General features: G+C 49.6%; 1 protein-coding gene across 2 annotated transcripts in view; it reads left to right on the forward strand.

Moving 5' to 3' along the window:
• The window catches only part of KCNMB1 (potassium calcium-activated channel subfamily M regulatory beta subunit 1), a 573,325-nt gene that overhangs the window by 162,052 nt on the left and 395,339 nt on the right, over positions 1 to 15,934 (forward strand). For both annotated transcript variants that reach the window (XM_069761972.1, XM_069761973.1), the window contains exon 2: positions 10,030 to 10,264. In XM_069761972.1, coding sequence (XP_069618073.1) covers positions 10,131 to 10,264 — 134 coding nt within the window. In that variant the 5' untranslated portion in view covers positions 10,030 to 10,130. The remainder of the gene's footprint in view (positions 1 to 10,029; positions 10,265 to 15,934) is intronic.

Here is a 15,934-nt window from a genome sequence, read left to right on the forward strand (position 1 = left end):
AAAGAAGTCGCAATCAGCGCCGATCAGACTTCACAACCACAGAGTGGGCCACTATGAAGGACGTCTGCCAGGTTTTGCATCCTTTCGATTATTCCATGCGGATGGCAAGTGCAAATGATGCACTAGTCAGCATGACTGTCCCCCTTATCTGCCTGCTTCAACAAACACTGCAAGCGTTAAGGGATGATGTTGCGGAAGAGGTGGAGGATGAGGAGTCACCTTTTCCTTCAGCTTCTGGACAGTCAGCGCCACGTGGTTCTTCACAAAGGGGTAGGCAGGGGACACTTTGTGAGGAGGATGAGGAGGAGTCAATGGAGGAGGCAGAGCTCTGTCCAGAGGAGGGAGTTACACAATTGTCCAGTGGTCAGTGTGTACAGCGAGGGTGGGGTGATGAAGAGCGGGCAGAGATCATGTCTCAAGCAGGGGACAGAGTTTCTGGGCCAGTTGGCAGTCTGCAGCACATGGTTGATTTCATGTTGCAGTGCCTGAGAGACGACCGCCGCATCGACCACATTCTCAACATGCCTGATTATTGGGTGTACACCCTCCTCGATCCTCGCTACCGGGACAACGTCCAAAACCTCATCCCAGTGTTGACCCGGGAGCGTAAAATGCGGGAGTACCACGACACACTGGTGAATTCCATCATCTTCTCCAGTCCAACTGAGAGGAGTGCTGCTAGTGCTTTACAAAGCAGCTCAGTGCGTCGAGGCAGTGGAGGAGGCTCTGCACAAAGAGGGAGCAGAAGCAGTGCCTCTGCCCAAGGCAAGACCAGTATGGCCCAACTGTGGAAAACTTTTGTGTGCCCGCCCCAAATGTCTACACCATCACCGGCGGCTCCAGTCAGCAGGAGGCAACGGTTCCGTCAGATGGTGACAGACTACATGTCTTGCCCTCTTACTGTACTCCCAGACGGCTCTTCCCCGTTCAAGTTTTGGGTCTCTAAGCTGGATACATGGCCAGAGCTAAGCCAGTATGCATTGGAGGTGCTGGCTTGCCCTGCGGCTAGTGTCTTATCGGAACGTGTGTTTAGTGCCGCAGGTGGTGTACTAACAGACCATCGCATGCGACTATCCTCCGATAACGTTGACCGGCTTACTTTTCTGAAAATGAACCATACCTGGATCTCGCAGGAATTTGCCACTCCTCTGCCTGATTAAGTAATTGGGTGTCATCCAGGTCTCCTGATGTGTTCATCTTTCTACCACCTGAACTGCAATTCCTGGGCTACAATACCGCCAGTTGCGGCTCAGAAGTGCAGGCTGCACAGTCAAAACATACGACCCAGTGTTATTGGGTTTCAGTAATGTCAGCTGATCTCCAGCTGTGTAGCCGGCAATGTGTCCTGCGACCGCCACACTGTCACAACAACCTAAATGTAAGGGAACCTGTCCCCCCCCCCGGCGTTTGTTACTGAAAGAGCCACCTTGTGCAGCAGTAATGCTGCACAAGGAAAAGGTAGCTCTTTTAGTTTAGCTCCTTGCACACGCAGAACTTAACACTTATAAAATGTGTTCACTGATACCGTTATACTGTCCCGGAGGTGGGACTTTCCTTCGTAATGTGACGCAGCACAACCGTCATTCCTACCCAGCGTTGTTTTAAGCTGTCACGGAGCCTGCGCTGTTCTGTTATCCCTTGGCCATGCCCAATTTGCGCTGCCTGTCTTCTGACATAATTTGGTGTCAGGCTGGCTGCGCCTGTGCGGCCGCACTGCCCGAGATCCCGCCTCGCAGTGTCTTCTGATTTAATCACACTGCGGGCCTGGGATCCATGGGCATGCGCAGTGCATATCTTCCCCTCAGGCTCTCGCTCATCTCCCTCCGCCTTCTTCAGACTGTGCACCGTCAGGTGATCCCTAATAGCATGCCACGGCCGTGACGCCGCACAGTCTGAAGAAGAGGGAAGGAGGGGAGTGAGAGGCGAGGATATGCACTGCGCATGCCCATGGATCCAAGGCCCACAGTGGGATTACATTAGACGACACTGCGATGTGGGATCTCGGGCAGCGTGGACGCACAGGCACTGCCAGCCTGACACCTAAATGATGTCAGAAGACGGGCACCGCTAAGTATGCATGGCCAAGGGATAACATAACAGCGCAGGCTCCGTGACAGCTTAAAACAATGCTGATGAGGCGGCACACGGCACCAAGGGGATAGGAATGACAGCTGTGCTGCGTCCCATTACGAAGGAAATTCCCACCTCCGGGACGGTTTTACGGTATCAGGGGACACATTTTATAAGTGTTTACTTCTGTGTTTGCAAGGAGCATAATTAAAAGAGCAACCTTTTCCTTTTGCATCCTTAGTGCTGCACAAGATGGCTTTTTCAACTACAAACACCTTGGGGGGGTTAAAGGTTCCCTTTCAACTTGCTACAATCAGGCTTCGGCCTACACTCTGTTCCTCTGCTACTCGTGCTGTCCCTGGGCTCTAACACTGCCAGTTGGTGCCTGGAAGTGCTGTCCGCACAGTCAACAGTCGCTCCTCTGTTATTGGGGTTCAGTAACGTTAGCTGATCCCCAGCTGTGTGTGCGGCAATACCTCTAATCTGCTCATCCTGCTGTCCCTGGGCTCTAATACCGCCAGTTGGTGCCTGGAAGTGCTGTCTGCACAGTCAACAGTCGCTCCTCTGTTATTGGGGTTCAGTAACGTCAGCTGATCCCCAGCTGTGTGTGCGGCAATACCTCCAATCTGCTCATCCTGCTGTCCCTGGGCTCTAACACCGCCAGTTGGTGCCTGGAAGTGCTGTCTGCACAGTCAACAGTCGCTCCTCTGTTATTGGGGTTCAGTAACGTCAGCTGATCCCCAGCTGTGTATCCGGCAACGTGTCATGCGACCGTCACGCTGGCACACTAACAGACATTTACATGCCTACAGTGCAGGATTCGGGCTACACTCTGCTCCTCCTGCTGTCCCTGGGCTCCAACACTGCTGATTGATGCCCGGAAATGCTGTTTGCACAGAGCCAAACACCTCGCCAATGTGTTAGTGAGGTTCAGTCACGCCTGCTGCTCCCCTGCTGTGTATCCGGCAACGTGTCATGCGACCGCCACGCTGGCACAACTAAAATGTAAGGGAACCTGTCCCCCCCCCGACCTAGGCATTTGTTACTGAAAGAGCCACCTTGTGCAGCACTAATACTGCACAAGGAAAAGGTGGCTTTTAAATTATGCTCCTTGGAAACGCTGGACTACACACTCATGTAATGTGTCCCCTCACACCGTCAAACCGTCCCGGAGGTGGGACTTTCCTTTGTAATGTGACGCAGCACAGTCGTCATTCCTACCCCCTTGGCTCCGTGCGCCGCCTCCTTAGCGTTGTTTGATTCTGTCATGGACCCTGCGCTGTTATGTTATCCCTTGGCCATGCACAGTTTGCGCTGCCCGTCCTCTGACATAATTTGTTGTCGGCCTGGCTGCGCCTCTGCGTCCACGCTGCCCGAAATCCCACCTCGCAGTGTCATCTAATGTGATCCCACAGTGAGCCTGGGATCCATGGCCATGCGCAGTGCATATACTCGCCTCTCACTCCCCTTCTTCTCGCTTCTTCAGACTAGGCGGCGTCAGCTGATCCCTAATAGCATGCCACGGCCGTGACGCCGCACAGTCTGAAGAAGCAGGAAGGAGGGGAGTGAGAGGCGATGATATGCACTGCGCATGCCCATGAATCCCAGGCCCGCAGTGGGATTACATTAGATGACACGGCAAGGTTGGATCTCGGGCAGCTTGGACGCACAGGCACTGTCAGCCTGACACCTAAATGATGTCAGAAGACGGGCACCGCTAAGTGTGCATGGCCAAGGGATAACATTACAGCGCGGGCTCCGTGACAGAATCAAACAACGCTGAGGAGGTGGCGCACGGCACCAAGGGGGTTGGAATGACGGCTGTGCTGTGTCACATTACAAAGGAAAGTCCCACCTCCGGGACGGTTTAACGGTGTGAGGGGACACATTATATGAGTGTGTAGTTCAGCGTTTGCAAGGAGCATAATTTAAAGAGCCACCTTTTTCCTTTTGCAGTATTACTGCTGTACAAGATGGCTCTTTCAGCAACAAATGCCTGGGGTTAAAGGTTCCCTTTCAACTTGCTCCAGTGCAGGCTTCGGCCTACACTCTGCTCCTACTGCAGACCCTGGGCTCTATCACCGCCAGTTGTTGCCCGGAAGTGCTAGCTGCACAGAGAAAAACACCAGCCAATGTGTCAGTGGGGTTCAGCAACGCCAGCTGTTCCGCTGCTGTGTAGCCGGCAACGTGTCCAGCACAAGCCACGCTGGCACAATAACAGAGATTTTCTTGCCTCCAGTGCAGGCTTCAGCCTACACTTCGCTCCTCTTTGATTCCCTGGGTTTCAACACTGTCAGTTGTCACCTGGAAGTGTTGTCTACACAGAAAAAACACTCGCTGATGTGTCAGTGGGGTTCCGCAACGCCAGCTGTTCCCCTGCTGTGTAGCCGGCAACGTGTCCTGCAAACGCCACGCAGGCACCTGAACTGAAATTAAAGGGAATTTGCCCCCCCGCCAGGTGTTTCTATGTATAACAGCCACCTTGTACAGCAGTAATGCTGCATTTGTACAAGGTGGCTAACTTTTTCTCCTTGCCCTCGTGGAACTCAACACGTACAAAATGTGTCTCATTAGAGACCATTACACTGTCGCTGAGGTGTGACTTTCGTTTTTAATGACACGCAGAACCCCCCTTGGTAGCGCTGCCCGACTACTGAAGTCATTGGTTGGCTGGCTGCGCCTGTGCGTCCGCCCTGCCCGACACAACGCCCCTCGGTGTCTTATTTATTTTGATTGCGAGGGTATGATTGATGGGCATGTGCAGTGCATATGTTCGCCTGTCTTCACTCATCTCCTTCCGCCTTCTTCAGACTGTGCGGCCTCATGGCCGCGGCATGCGATAAGGGATCAGCGGAGGCCGCCCAGTCTGAAGCATGTGTAAGGACATGTGTGAGCGGCGAACATATTTACTGCGCAAGGTCATGAATCCCAGCCCTGCAGTGTGACTTTATGAAAAGACACTGCGGGTCTGGGATTCATGGGCATCGCATGGGCAGCGGCCGACATGAAATGAGGTGAGAAGACAGGCAGCGCTCACAGCTCATGGCAAAGTGACAACACAAGAGCGCAGACTCCTGTACAGCAAATAACAATGCTCAGTAGGCTGTGCCCAGCACCAAGGCGTTATTTTCGACACCTGTGCTGTGTCTCCTTAAAAAGAAAAGTCACGCCTCCACTAGAGTTTGACTGTATAATGGGCTAAATTGTGTACGTGTTTCATTCAGCGTGTGCAAGGAGCAAAGTTGATAGAGCAACCTTTTACTTGTGCAGCATTAATGCTGCACAAGGTGTGGCTCTTGTACTTTGTAACACCTGAGGGGGGGTTAAAGGTTACCTTTGAAATTGGTTCAATTAGGCTTCGGCCTACACTATCCTCCTCCTGCTGCCCATGGGCTCTAACACCACCAGTTGGTGCCGGGAAGTGCTGGCTGCACAGAGAAAAACACCCGCCATTGTGTCAGTGGGGTTCAGCAACGCCAGCTGTTCCCCTGCTGTGTAGCCGGCAACGTGTCCAGCACAAGCCACGCTGGCACAACAGACCAAAAGCTGCCAACAGTGCAGGCTTCGGCCTACACTCTGCTCCTCTCCTCCTCCTGCTGCCCCTGGGCTCTAACACCACCAGTTGGTGCCCGGAAGTGCTGGCTGCACAGAGAAAAACACCCGCCAATGTGTCAGTGGGGTTCAGCAAAGCCAGCTGTTCCCCTGCTGTGTAGCTGGCAACGTGTCCAGCGCTGGCACAACAGACCAAAAGCTGCCAACAGTGCAGGCTTCGGCCTACACTCTGCTCCTCTCCTCCTCCTGCTGCCCCTGGGCTCTAATACCGCCAGTTGGTGCCCGGAAGTGCTGGCTGCACAGAGAAAAACACCCGCCAATGTGTCAGTGGGGTTCAGCAACGCCAGCTGTTCCCCTGCTGTGTAGCCGGCAACGTGTCCTGCAAACGCCACGCAGGCACCTGAACTGAAATTAAAGGGACCCTGCCCCCCCACAGGCGTTTGTATGTATAACAGCCACTTTGTACAGCGGTAATGCTGCATTTGTACAAGGTGGCTCACTTTTTCTCCATGCACACATGGAACTCAACACGTACAAAATGTGTCTCATTAGAGACCATTACATTGTCCCTGAGGGGTGACTTTCCTTTTTAAATGACACGCAGCACCCCCCAGAGTAGCGCTGCCCGTCTTCTGACATCATTGGTTGGCTGGCTGTGCCTGTGAGTCCGCCCTGGCCGACTCAGCGACCCTCGTTGTCTGATATATTTTGACTGCGAGGGTGTGATTGATGGGCATGTGCAGTGCATATGTTCGCCTGTCTTCACTCATCTCCTTTTGCCTTTTTCAGACTGTGCGGCCGCGGCATGCGATAAGGGATCAGCTGAGGCCGCCCAGTCTGAAGCAGGTGTAAGGACATGAGTGAGAGGCGAACATATTTACTGCGCAAGGCCACGAATCCCAGCCCCGCAGTGTGACTTTATGAAAAGACACTGCGGGTCTGGGATCCCTGGCCATCGCTAACCGCAGCGGCCGACATAAAATGAGGTGAGAAGACGGGCAGCGCTCACAGCACATGGCCAAGGGAAAACACAAGAGCGCAGACTCCTGTACAGCAAATAACGACGCTTAATAGTCTGCGCCCAGCACCTAGGTGTAAATTTTGACACCTGTGCTGCGTGTCCATAAAAAGGCAAGTCACGCCTCCAATACAGTTTGACTGTATAATGGGCTAAATTGTGTATGTGTTTCATTCAGCTTGTGCAAGTAGAAAAATTCATAGAGCAACTTTTTACTTGTGCAGCATTAATGCAGACAATCTTGAATAGGTCCAAATCCGGGTTCCAGTACCGTCAGCTGGTTCTCGGCAGTGTCTTTGTCACGGGTACTCCCTCGTGCCCAGCCTGGGTCCAGCACCATCAGCTGGTTCCGGGTAGTGTCAAGGTCACTTAGACTCCAATACGTTGTCCCGTCGTGTTGCGGTCGGGTTAGCCAACTCCATGGTGCCTCCAGTTTAGGAGCTTCCTATGTGGGCTGCGGGAATTGGCAATCAAGGCTGGTTCTGTAGTGCCAGTAGGCCAAGCTCCCCCTGTAGGGCTGTTGTTGTTCGGTAACTGCGGCAGCCTCACGGCCTAGCTGTTCTCTCCTCTCCTGTGGGCCTTCTGGTCCACATCCTGGTTCCAGCACCGTCAGCTGGTTCCGGGCAGAGCCTTTGGCTTAGGTGCCTCCTTCTGGGTATCCGAGTTCCGCCAATGCCAGGCGGTCCTTGGTAGTGCTTTTAAGTGCGGGTACCTACAGCTTTGTAACCGTGTTCCAGCACCGTCAGCTGGTCCTCGGTGCCATTGGCTCTTGCACACTTGGGCAACGCATCCGGGTTCCAGTACCGTCAGCTGGTTTTCGGCAGTGTCTTTGTCACGGGTACTCCCTCGTGCCCAGCCTGGGTCCAGCAACGTCAGCTGGTTCCGGGTAGTGTCAAGGTTACTTAGACTCCAATACGTTGTCCCGTCGTGTTGCGGTCGGGTTAGCCAACTCCATGGTGCCTCCAGTTTAGGAGCTTCCTATGTGGGCTGCGGGAATTGGCAATCAAGGCTGGTTCTGTAGTGCCAGTAGGCCATGCTCCCCCTGTAGGGCTGTTGGTGTTCGGTAACTGCGGCAGCCTCGCGGCCTAGCTGTTCTCTCCTCTCCTGTGGGCCTTCTGATCCACATCCTGGTTCCAGCACCGTCAGCTGGTTCCGGGCAGAGCCTTTGGCTTAGGTGCCTCCTTCTGGGTATCCGAGTTCCGCCAACGCCAGGCGGTCCTTGGTAGTGCTTTTAAGCGCGGGTACCTACAGCTTTGTAACCGTGTTCCAGCACCGTCAGCTGGTCCTCGGTGCCATTGGCTCTTGCACACTTGGGCAACGCATCCTGGTTTCAATACCGTCAGCTGGTTCATGGCAGTGTCTTTGTCACGGGTACTCCCTCGTGCCCAGCCTGGGTCCAGCACCGTCAGCTGGTTCCGGGTAGTGTCAAGGTCACTTAGACGCCTATACGTTACCCCATCGTGTTGCGGTCGGGTTAGCCAACTCCATGGTGCCTCCAGTTTAGGAGCTTCCTATGTGGGCTGCGGGAATTGGCCATCAAGGCTGGTTCTGTAGTGCCAGTAGGCCAAGCTCCCCCTGTAGGACTGTTGGTGTTCGGTAACTGCGGCAGCCTCACGGCCTAGCTGTTCTCTCCTCTCCTGTGGACCTTCTGGTCCACATCCTGGTTCTAGCAGAGCAGCTGGTTCCGGGCAGAGCCTTTGGCTTAGGTGCCTCCTTCTGGGTATCCGAGTTCCGCCAACGCCAGGCGGTCCTTGGTAGTGCTTTTAAGCGCGGGTACCTACAGCTTTGTAACCGTGTTCCAGCACCGTCAGCTGGTCCTCGGTAGTGCCATTGGCTCTTGCACAGTTGTCCAACGCATCCGGGTTCCAGTACCGTCAGCTGGTTCTCGGCTGTGTCTTTTGCTCTTGTACCTTCTGCTCCCCATCCTGGTTCCAGTACCGTCAGCTGGTTCCGGGCAGAGCCTTTGGCTTAGGTGCCTCCTTCTGGGTATCCGAGTTCCACCAACGTCAGGTGGTCCTTGGTAGTGCTTTCAGGCACGGGTACCTCCTGCTTAGTAACCGGGATCCAGTAACGTCAGCTGGTCCTCGGTAGTTCCATTGGCTCTTGGACCTTTGGGTAGCCATCCGAGTTCCAGTTCCATCAGCTGGTTCTCGGCATTTTCTCAGCCTTCTTGTACCTTCTGCTGCATTTCCAAGTTCAAGACCCTAAAGACGACGACCCGGAAGACCACCGCTAAGATGATGACGACACCAGAGATGACAACCACTGAGATGACGACGACACTGGAGACGACCCCGATGACGACGACGACCCTGGAAACGACGACCCTGGAGACGACGACATGGAAGACCGAGAAGCAGAAGAACAAGAGGCTGCAGAACAAAGAGCAGAAGAACATTAAGCATAACACCTAATATCAGAGCAAAATATATTATCTAAATTATATGCAGAAGAAGACTAAGCAGTGTATGGGGGTGAGTCCGTTCCTCCTCGTGGTGCCCCTGGATAAAGCCTGATGCTGCAGGCCAAACTGAACGCGGACAAATGTAACTTTTGTGACAGGCAGAACGGAAGGTGTAATCTTCAAACTTTTATAGATAACAACTACGGGAATGCCTGTCACAAATGAGAATATGATGAAGAAGTAAAATAGGAAGAATAATAATAGTTGAATAAAATGAATATGAAGAATGTAATAAAAAAAAAATAGGTAGAAGATGAAGAAGAAGATGAATAAGGTGAAGAAGAAGTTGATGTCAAAGATGCTGATGATAATGAAGATGAAAGTGTGGGAAAAGTAAAAAAAAATAGGTGAAGGGCGTGGAATAGTGAAACATCAATATCTGACAAAATAAAAAAAGTCTTAACATAGTCAATATCTTTGTAACTCTGAACTTCTTTAAAAAAAAATTAAAATTCCTGCTATTCTATTTGATTGGGCTAAACCTCTATGCCTTTAATGTCTCCGCCACCTCCCCAAATACATCCTGCATTATTCTTAGTTGTTTTCCTTCATGTAGAATGAACCTACAAGGAAAGAAAGGGTTTATTCTAATTCCGATATTTTGGTCCCATTGACTTGCATTGGGATAGGGTATCGGTATCGGCGATATCCGATATTTTTTGAATATCGGCCGATCCAATCCGATACCGATACTTTCCGATATCGGAAGGTATCGCTCAACACTAGTCACAGCATTACATAGGAGGCATCCTCATAATTCCTGCCATTTTTACCAAAAGATAAAGTGAAGCATGCTGCATATTTACTGTCGCCTGTTTTTTTGGCATTTTTATCAAACTCCAAATGGTAATTTCAGGCCCATTTTTACTTGGGGTGACATCATAGATTTATTCATATGGTAACTATGTTTTATGTTTCCTTGCAGCAGTAATCAATACATTCCGAATTCTACAGCTACAAGAAGGATCACATTTTGTCCTTGAACAACTAAAAAAGTAATTGAAGGAAGAAATAAATGAAAGAACAATGGGAAAGAAACTATTCATGGCCCAAAAGAGAGGGGAAACACGTGCAGTTTGTTTGGGTATAGGAATGATTATTTGTTCCGTGATGATGTTTTTTCTACTGGGAGTGACTGTGCTGCCTAAATATATTAAAAGGTACTGTATCTTGAATCTACTTTACTTTTATAAATACTTATTTCTTAATATGATGGTCACATTGTAGACAGTGTTGAATTTTAATAGTTTTCAGCTATACATTTTTCAATGAATTAATTTACTAATGAACAAAAATGTATGCTACAACATAGTGTTTAGCTCTGCTACATCTGGGTACATGAAACAGATGCTTTCTTCACTAGCCCCCTTCCCACAAAGGCAGGCTGGCCATTTCTGACTGTATGCATCATTGGAATTTTACTTGCTGAGTCCAATAGTCCACCTAAATTCTTGAGTTTGAATCTCATGATGAAGATTACAAATTGCACCTCAAGGTGTTTTCAGTTTTACGGGTTTGGATATCATTTTCAATTTATCAGGAACAACCCTAAATTAATTGTATCCACAGTGAATAGTATGAACCAATACTGTATTGGTTTCAATAGCGTAAATAATAGAAGTCATATAGGTGTTTTTTTTTCTGATTAAATATTATGTAGTTTATACAGAGGTGTATATAGCTCTTCCTGCACCCGGGGCAAAGGATCAGTTTGGCGCCCCCCCCCCCCCTCAGATTTCTGCCCCCTATAATGTCCTCAGATTTCTGCCCCCATAATGTCCTCAGATTTCTGCTCCCATAATGTCCTGATTTCTGCCCCCCATAATGTGCTCAGATTTCTTCTGCCCCCATTATGTCCTAATTTCTGCCCCTATCCCCTCCCGGGTGCAGTTGCATGTGGTGGAGAAATCTGAGGAACACAGTAGTATACAGCCCTGCCCACATAGTAGTATACAGCACAGTTCACTTTTGTAGTATACAGCACAGCCCGCATAGTAGTATACAACACCACCCACACAGTAGTGTACAGCACAACCCACACGGTAGTATACAGCACAGCCCGCATAGTAGTATACAGCACAGCCCGCATAGTAGTAAACAGCACCGCCCACACAGTAGTAAACAGCACAGCCCACGTACCAGTATACAACACAGCCCATGTAGCAGTATACAGCACAGCCCACGTAGCAGTATACAGCACAGCCCACGTAGCAGTATACTGCACAGCCCATGTAGCAGTATACTGCACAGCCCACGTAGCAGTATACAGTACAGCCCACGTAGCAGTAAACAGTACAGCCCACATAGTAGTTTATAGCACAGCCCACACAGTAGTATACAGCACTGCCCACATAGTAGTATACAGCACAGCCCACATAGTAGTATATAGCACAGCCCACATAGTAGTATACAGCACAGCCCACATAGTAGTAAATAGCACAGCCCACATAGTAGTATATAGCACAGCCCACACAGTAGTATATAGCACAGCCCACACAGTAGTATACAGCACTGCCCACATAGTAGTATGAAAATAGGAGGACAAGGAGCATATGGTTAAGATATATACAAACGTAGTCTTTATTAATATAAACATAAATAACAGACATCAGTAATTCAATAAATACACGTATTCCAATCAATCACATAAGGGGAAATACCACCCTTCTGCCACCCCAATGCTAATCAATAGCTACACAAAAAGAGGAAAAAAGACCCCATGTGCAGAGTAATAATAACAAAGCAAGCCAAGGTATAAATAATGTGTCCGGTAGTCCGGTCACATGCGCTGAACTGGGATAACAGTGGTAAATAATCCATACCGCAACAGCATATGTAAAGAGTGGGCTTACCAAACAGGAGGGAAGCAGAGGAGGGGAGTCCCGCCGGAAAAATGACCCCGACGAGCGTTTCGCGGCACTGCTACGCCGCTTTCTCAAGGGGATGTGGAATAGAGCAACCAGGACCTTCTAATAACCCCCCTAACCCTGGTCACATGTCTAATCCCAGCCAATAACGGTGACACAAGCGGCGCATGCACGCTGCGACGGGCAGGTCCAGCATGGAGGCCGGGCATCAGACCAAGTGCGCATGCACTGGGAAAACATCCCGGAAACAGCGCACAAGGCACACAGATGCCCACCCACATGTCGGAGCCGCTCAAGCACAGGGTGATGCGCACGGCCACAGGAGAGAGCATGCTGCAAGGACAGCAGAGGCCACAAATGGGATGGTAACATGTGACCATAAACATTGTGCTCAAGGTCATGAATAGTAAAAGCTGCACCGAGGCAGCACAGACCAGCAGAATAACACAGATAACGGGCAGGAGGCTCTCACCCATATAGACTATCCCATATTAAAACACACGTACAATATGCATGGCCACCGGAGAAGGAATGCTGCAAAGATAGTAACAGCCACACACAAGATGGTAGCATATTGCCACATACATTATACAAAGTGTAATTGCATAATAAAGGCTGTACAAGGATAAAGTAGTCCTGCAGAGCAATATATATAAAGGTCCATTTACATCACGGAAGTATACTCCCGCAGAGCAATACACAGGAAAATTGTATATGGAGATCCATTTACATCAGGCGGGTAATATGCAGCAGGTTCTTGTTGATAAGGGGCGTCCATATTTTCCAATGGCAGGGAAGTGTGTGGGGGGGGGGGGACCAGAAAAGCACCCGTAGATAAAAAGTATTACTGGTAATAAAAAAAGAAAAAAAAGGCTTAAAAACAAAATAAAAATAAAATGAAGAATTAATCCAGAAGGACAATGATGGGAGATAACAGATCAGAAGGCTAAGGAAACAACATGCTAAAGGTAGGGAGCAAAACTCAAAGATTCATTAAGACCTCTAGGGGTCATGGTGTCAAGCAAAAGAATCCATTTGGTTTTCGATCTGTGCCAGACGTTTTTTGTTATCACCACCTCTGATGCCCAGATGGAGTACATCAATCCCCCTAACTGAGAGCAACTTCTCATTACAGTAGTGATGTGACCTAAAGTGTCGGGGGGATTGTTTTTAGATCTATCAATGCGGACACTGTCCTGGCCGCGCTAATGTCCCGCACATGCTCCCGTACACGGACTCTAAGTTCACGGGTGGTAAGACCAACGTATATCCTCGGGCATGGACAGGTGGCGTAATATATAACATTAGTGGTGCCGCAGGTTATACGCTGTCTGATCTGAAATACTCTAGAGCCATCACTTGAAGTGAATTCGGAGCAGCGCAGGACATTGGCGCAGGCAAGACAGTGCCCACACGGAATACATCCCGGGCGGGGACCACCTGTACCAAAGAAATTGGTTAAAGCAGGGGTGTAATGGCTCCTAACCAACACGTCACTAAGATTCATACCCTTCTCGGAGTCATGAGGGGAAAGCTGCCCAGAGCGGCACACAGGGAGGGTTCAGTTTGAAGGACAGGCCAATGTTTTTTGAGGATCTAGCGCATGCTCTCCCATTCATGATTGTAGGTGGAAATGAATCTGATATGCCCATCGCCACCCACAGCACGACGTCGAGTGGTGGAGTGCAATAGATCACTTCGTGGGGTTTTCCGTGGTCATAGGCAGCTTTGATGGACCTACGGCTGTAACCGCGGGCCATGAATCTCTGTTTTAGGTCGCCCGCCTGTGAGTCACATCTAGCCTCGGTGGAGAAAATTCGCCGCATCCTGGGGAACTGTCCGGCCGGGATGGCCCTAACAGTAGCTGGATAGTGAGCAGAGGTAGCATGCAGTAAAGAGTTAACAGCGGTTGGCTTCCTGAATACATCCGTCTGGATGCGCCGGTCAGAATCGACCTCCAGACGGATATCCAAGAAGTCCACCGTGACCTTGTTAAAGATATATGTAAGCCGTATATTCTGCATGTTATTATTAAGGGTCCTCATGAAATCCTCGAGCTGGTGAATGGATCCCCCCACAAGAACAGAATATCGTCGATATAGCGATACCAGCACAGCACATGGGCAGCTGACGGTGGGCCCCCATCGCCAAAGATATCCTGCTCCCAGGAGCCAAGGAAGAGGTTGGCGTACGAGGGCGCACATGCCGCACCCATGGCTGCGCCGCGCTTCTGTAGGTAGAAATTGTCTGTGAAGACAAAGAAATTGTGGGTAAGGATATACTCCACCAGCTTGAGGATCAGCTCACACAGAGGGCCACCCAGGTCGGAGGTCCCCAGGAAGCGGTGAACAGCATCCAGCCCATGGGAGTGATCTATGTACATAGTAGTATATAGCACAGCCCACACCGTAGTATACAGCACAGCCCACATAGTAGTAAATAGCACAGCCCACATAGTAGTATATAGCACAGCCCACACAGTAGTATACAGCACTGCCCACATAGTAGTATATAGCACAGCCCACATAGTAGTATATAGCACCACCCACACAGTAGTATACAGCACCACCCATACAGTAGTATACAGCACAGCCCGCATCTCTCCTTCTGGCAGTTTGGTGTCTTCAGATCCTCCATTACCCAGCCATCTGGAGCTGGAGCACTTACCACAAACCGCAAGGCTGCCTGTGACCTGATCACACTGCTGGTGCTTCACTGATACGGAAGTGCCGGCAGTGGTCAGGGCATAGATCAAGGGTACTAGCGTCTGAAGATGCTAGTACATCCTTGGGAACCGACGTGCAGCACTTTCTCTGAGTCGGCTGTCAATTTGAGAATGGAAGAATCTCAGTGTGGGGGCGGCAGAATTCCGCCGATGGGGAGCCTCCTCCTTGGACCACTGCATATTTAGAATCCATAGGAAATATATTGATTGTATAAATATTTAGACAACTCACTTATCACCCCACTCCTACCACACCCTGCTTCTATTTTTATGGGACATGAATTTCTTTTTACTATATGGCTGAATATATTGTGTTTGCATATAATTGTTAATGTTTCAATAATGTAATCTTACATTTATTGATAATATTGATGATAAATTTTCTAGTCAGTGTTGATTGGAATAAATGCTGCTTGGTGGATTCTGACCTTGACTACAGAAGGTAAAATCAATTGTTTTGAATTGGTTAAAGAGTAGAGATGAGAGAACTTGTTCGGAAAATGTTCGCCAATCTCAAATTCGTCATGAACGTAGCACATTCGGATTCGTGTTCGCGTTCAGAAGCATTTTTACTCAAAGTAGGCAAAATTCGGTCACAGTTCGGTAAATCATCATGGTGCTGTATGATGAGCGAGTGGGATGGGGGAACATGTTTGATGAGGAGAGGGGTGTATGAAGAGGTTAGAAGAGCGCGTGGAGAGGTTAGAGGAGCAGTGGGCCCTTTTTTCCCCCTTAAATTTATGCGTGTCGATTGCAGCAGCCAATCAGGGCTCAGAAACCATCCACAAAATCATGACATACGGTCTTCTGTGATTTGCTGCCAAAGTCACATGTCCTAGCCATATAAAAAGCGGACATCTTATTTTGCTGGTGCCTTTTTTTCAGTGTCACAGTGCAGAGAAGTTGTTCCTGCACTAGTGCTATTGCTGAAAGTGAACTTGTCAGTTAACTAGATAGGATCCTGTCCTGTGTGAAATCGATCTTCCAACATCGAACTAGATTGTACAAAAACTGTGTGGCACTTTCCAAAGGCCCCAATTTCTACTCCACATCATTTGTGATAAAACTGTGCTTCAGTGGCAAATAAGAAGGTCAGATTTCTATTTAAATATCGTTATGTCTAATATTGGGATGCAACGTGGAGGGCCAATTAGGAAATTCAAACCGTTTGTGATAAAAATGTTTTTCAATGGCAAATCAGAAGGCCAGATTTCCATGTAGAAATCATTAGGCCTAAT

Source organism: Ranitomeya imitator, chromosome 4, assembly GCF_032444005.1.
Source record: "Ranitomeya imitator isolate aRanImi1 chromosome 4, aRanImi1.pri, whole genome shotgun sequence".
In the NCBI taxonomy this organism is placed as follows: Eukaryota; Metazoa; Chordata; class Amphibia; order Anura; family Dendrobatidae; genus Ranitomeya; species Ranitomeya imitator.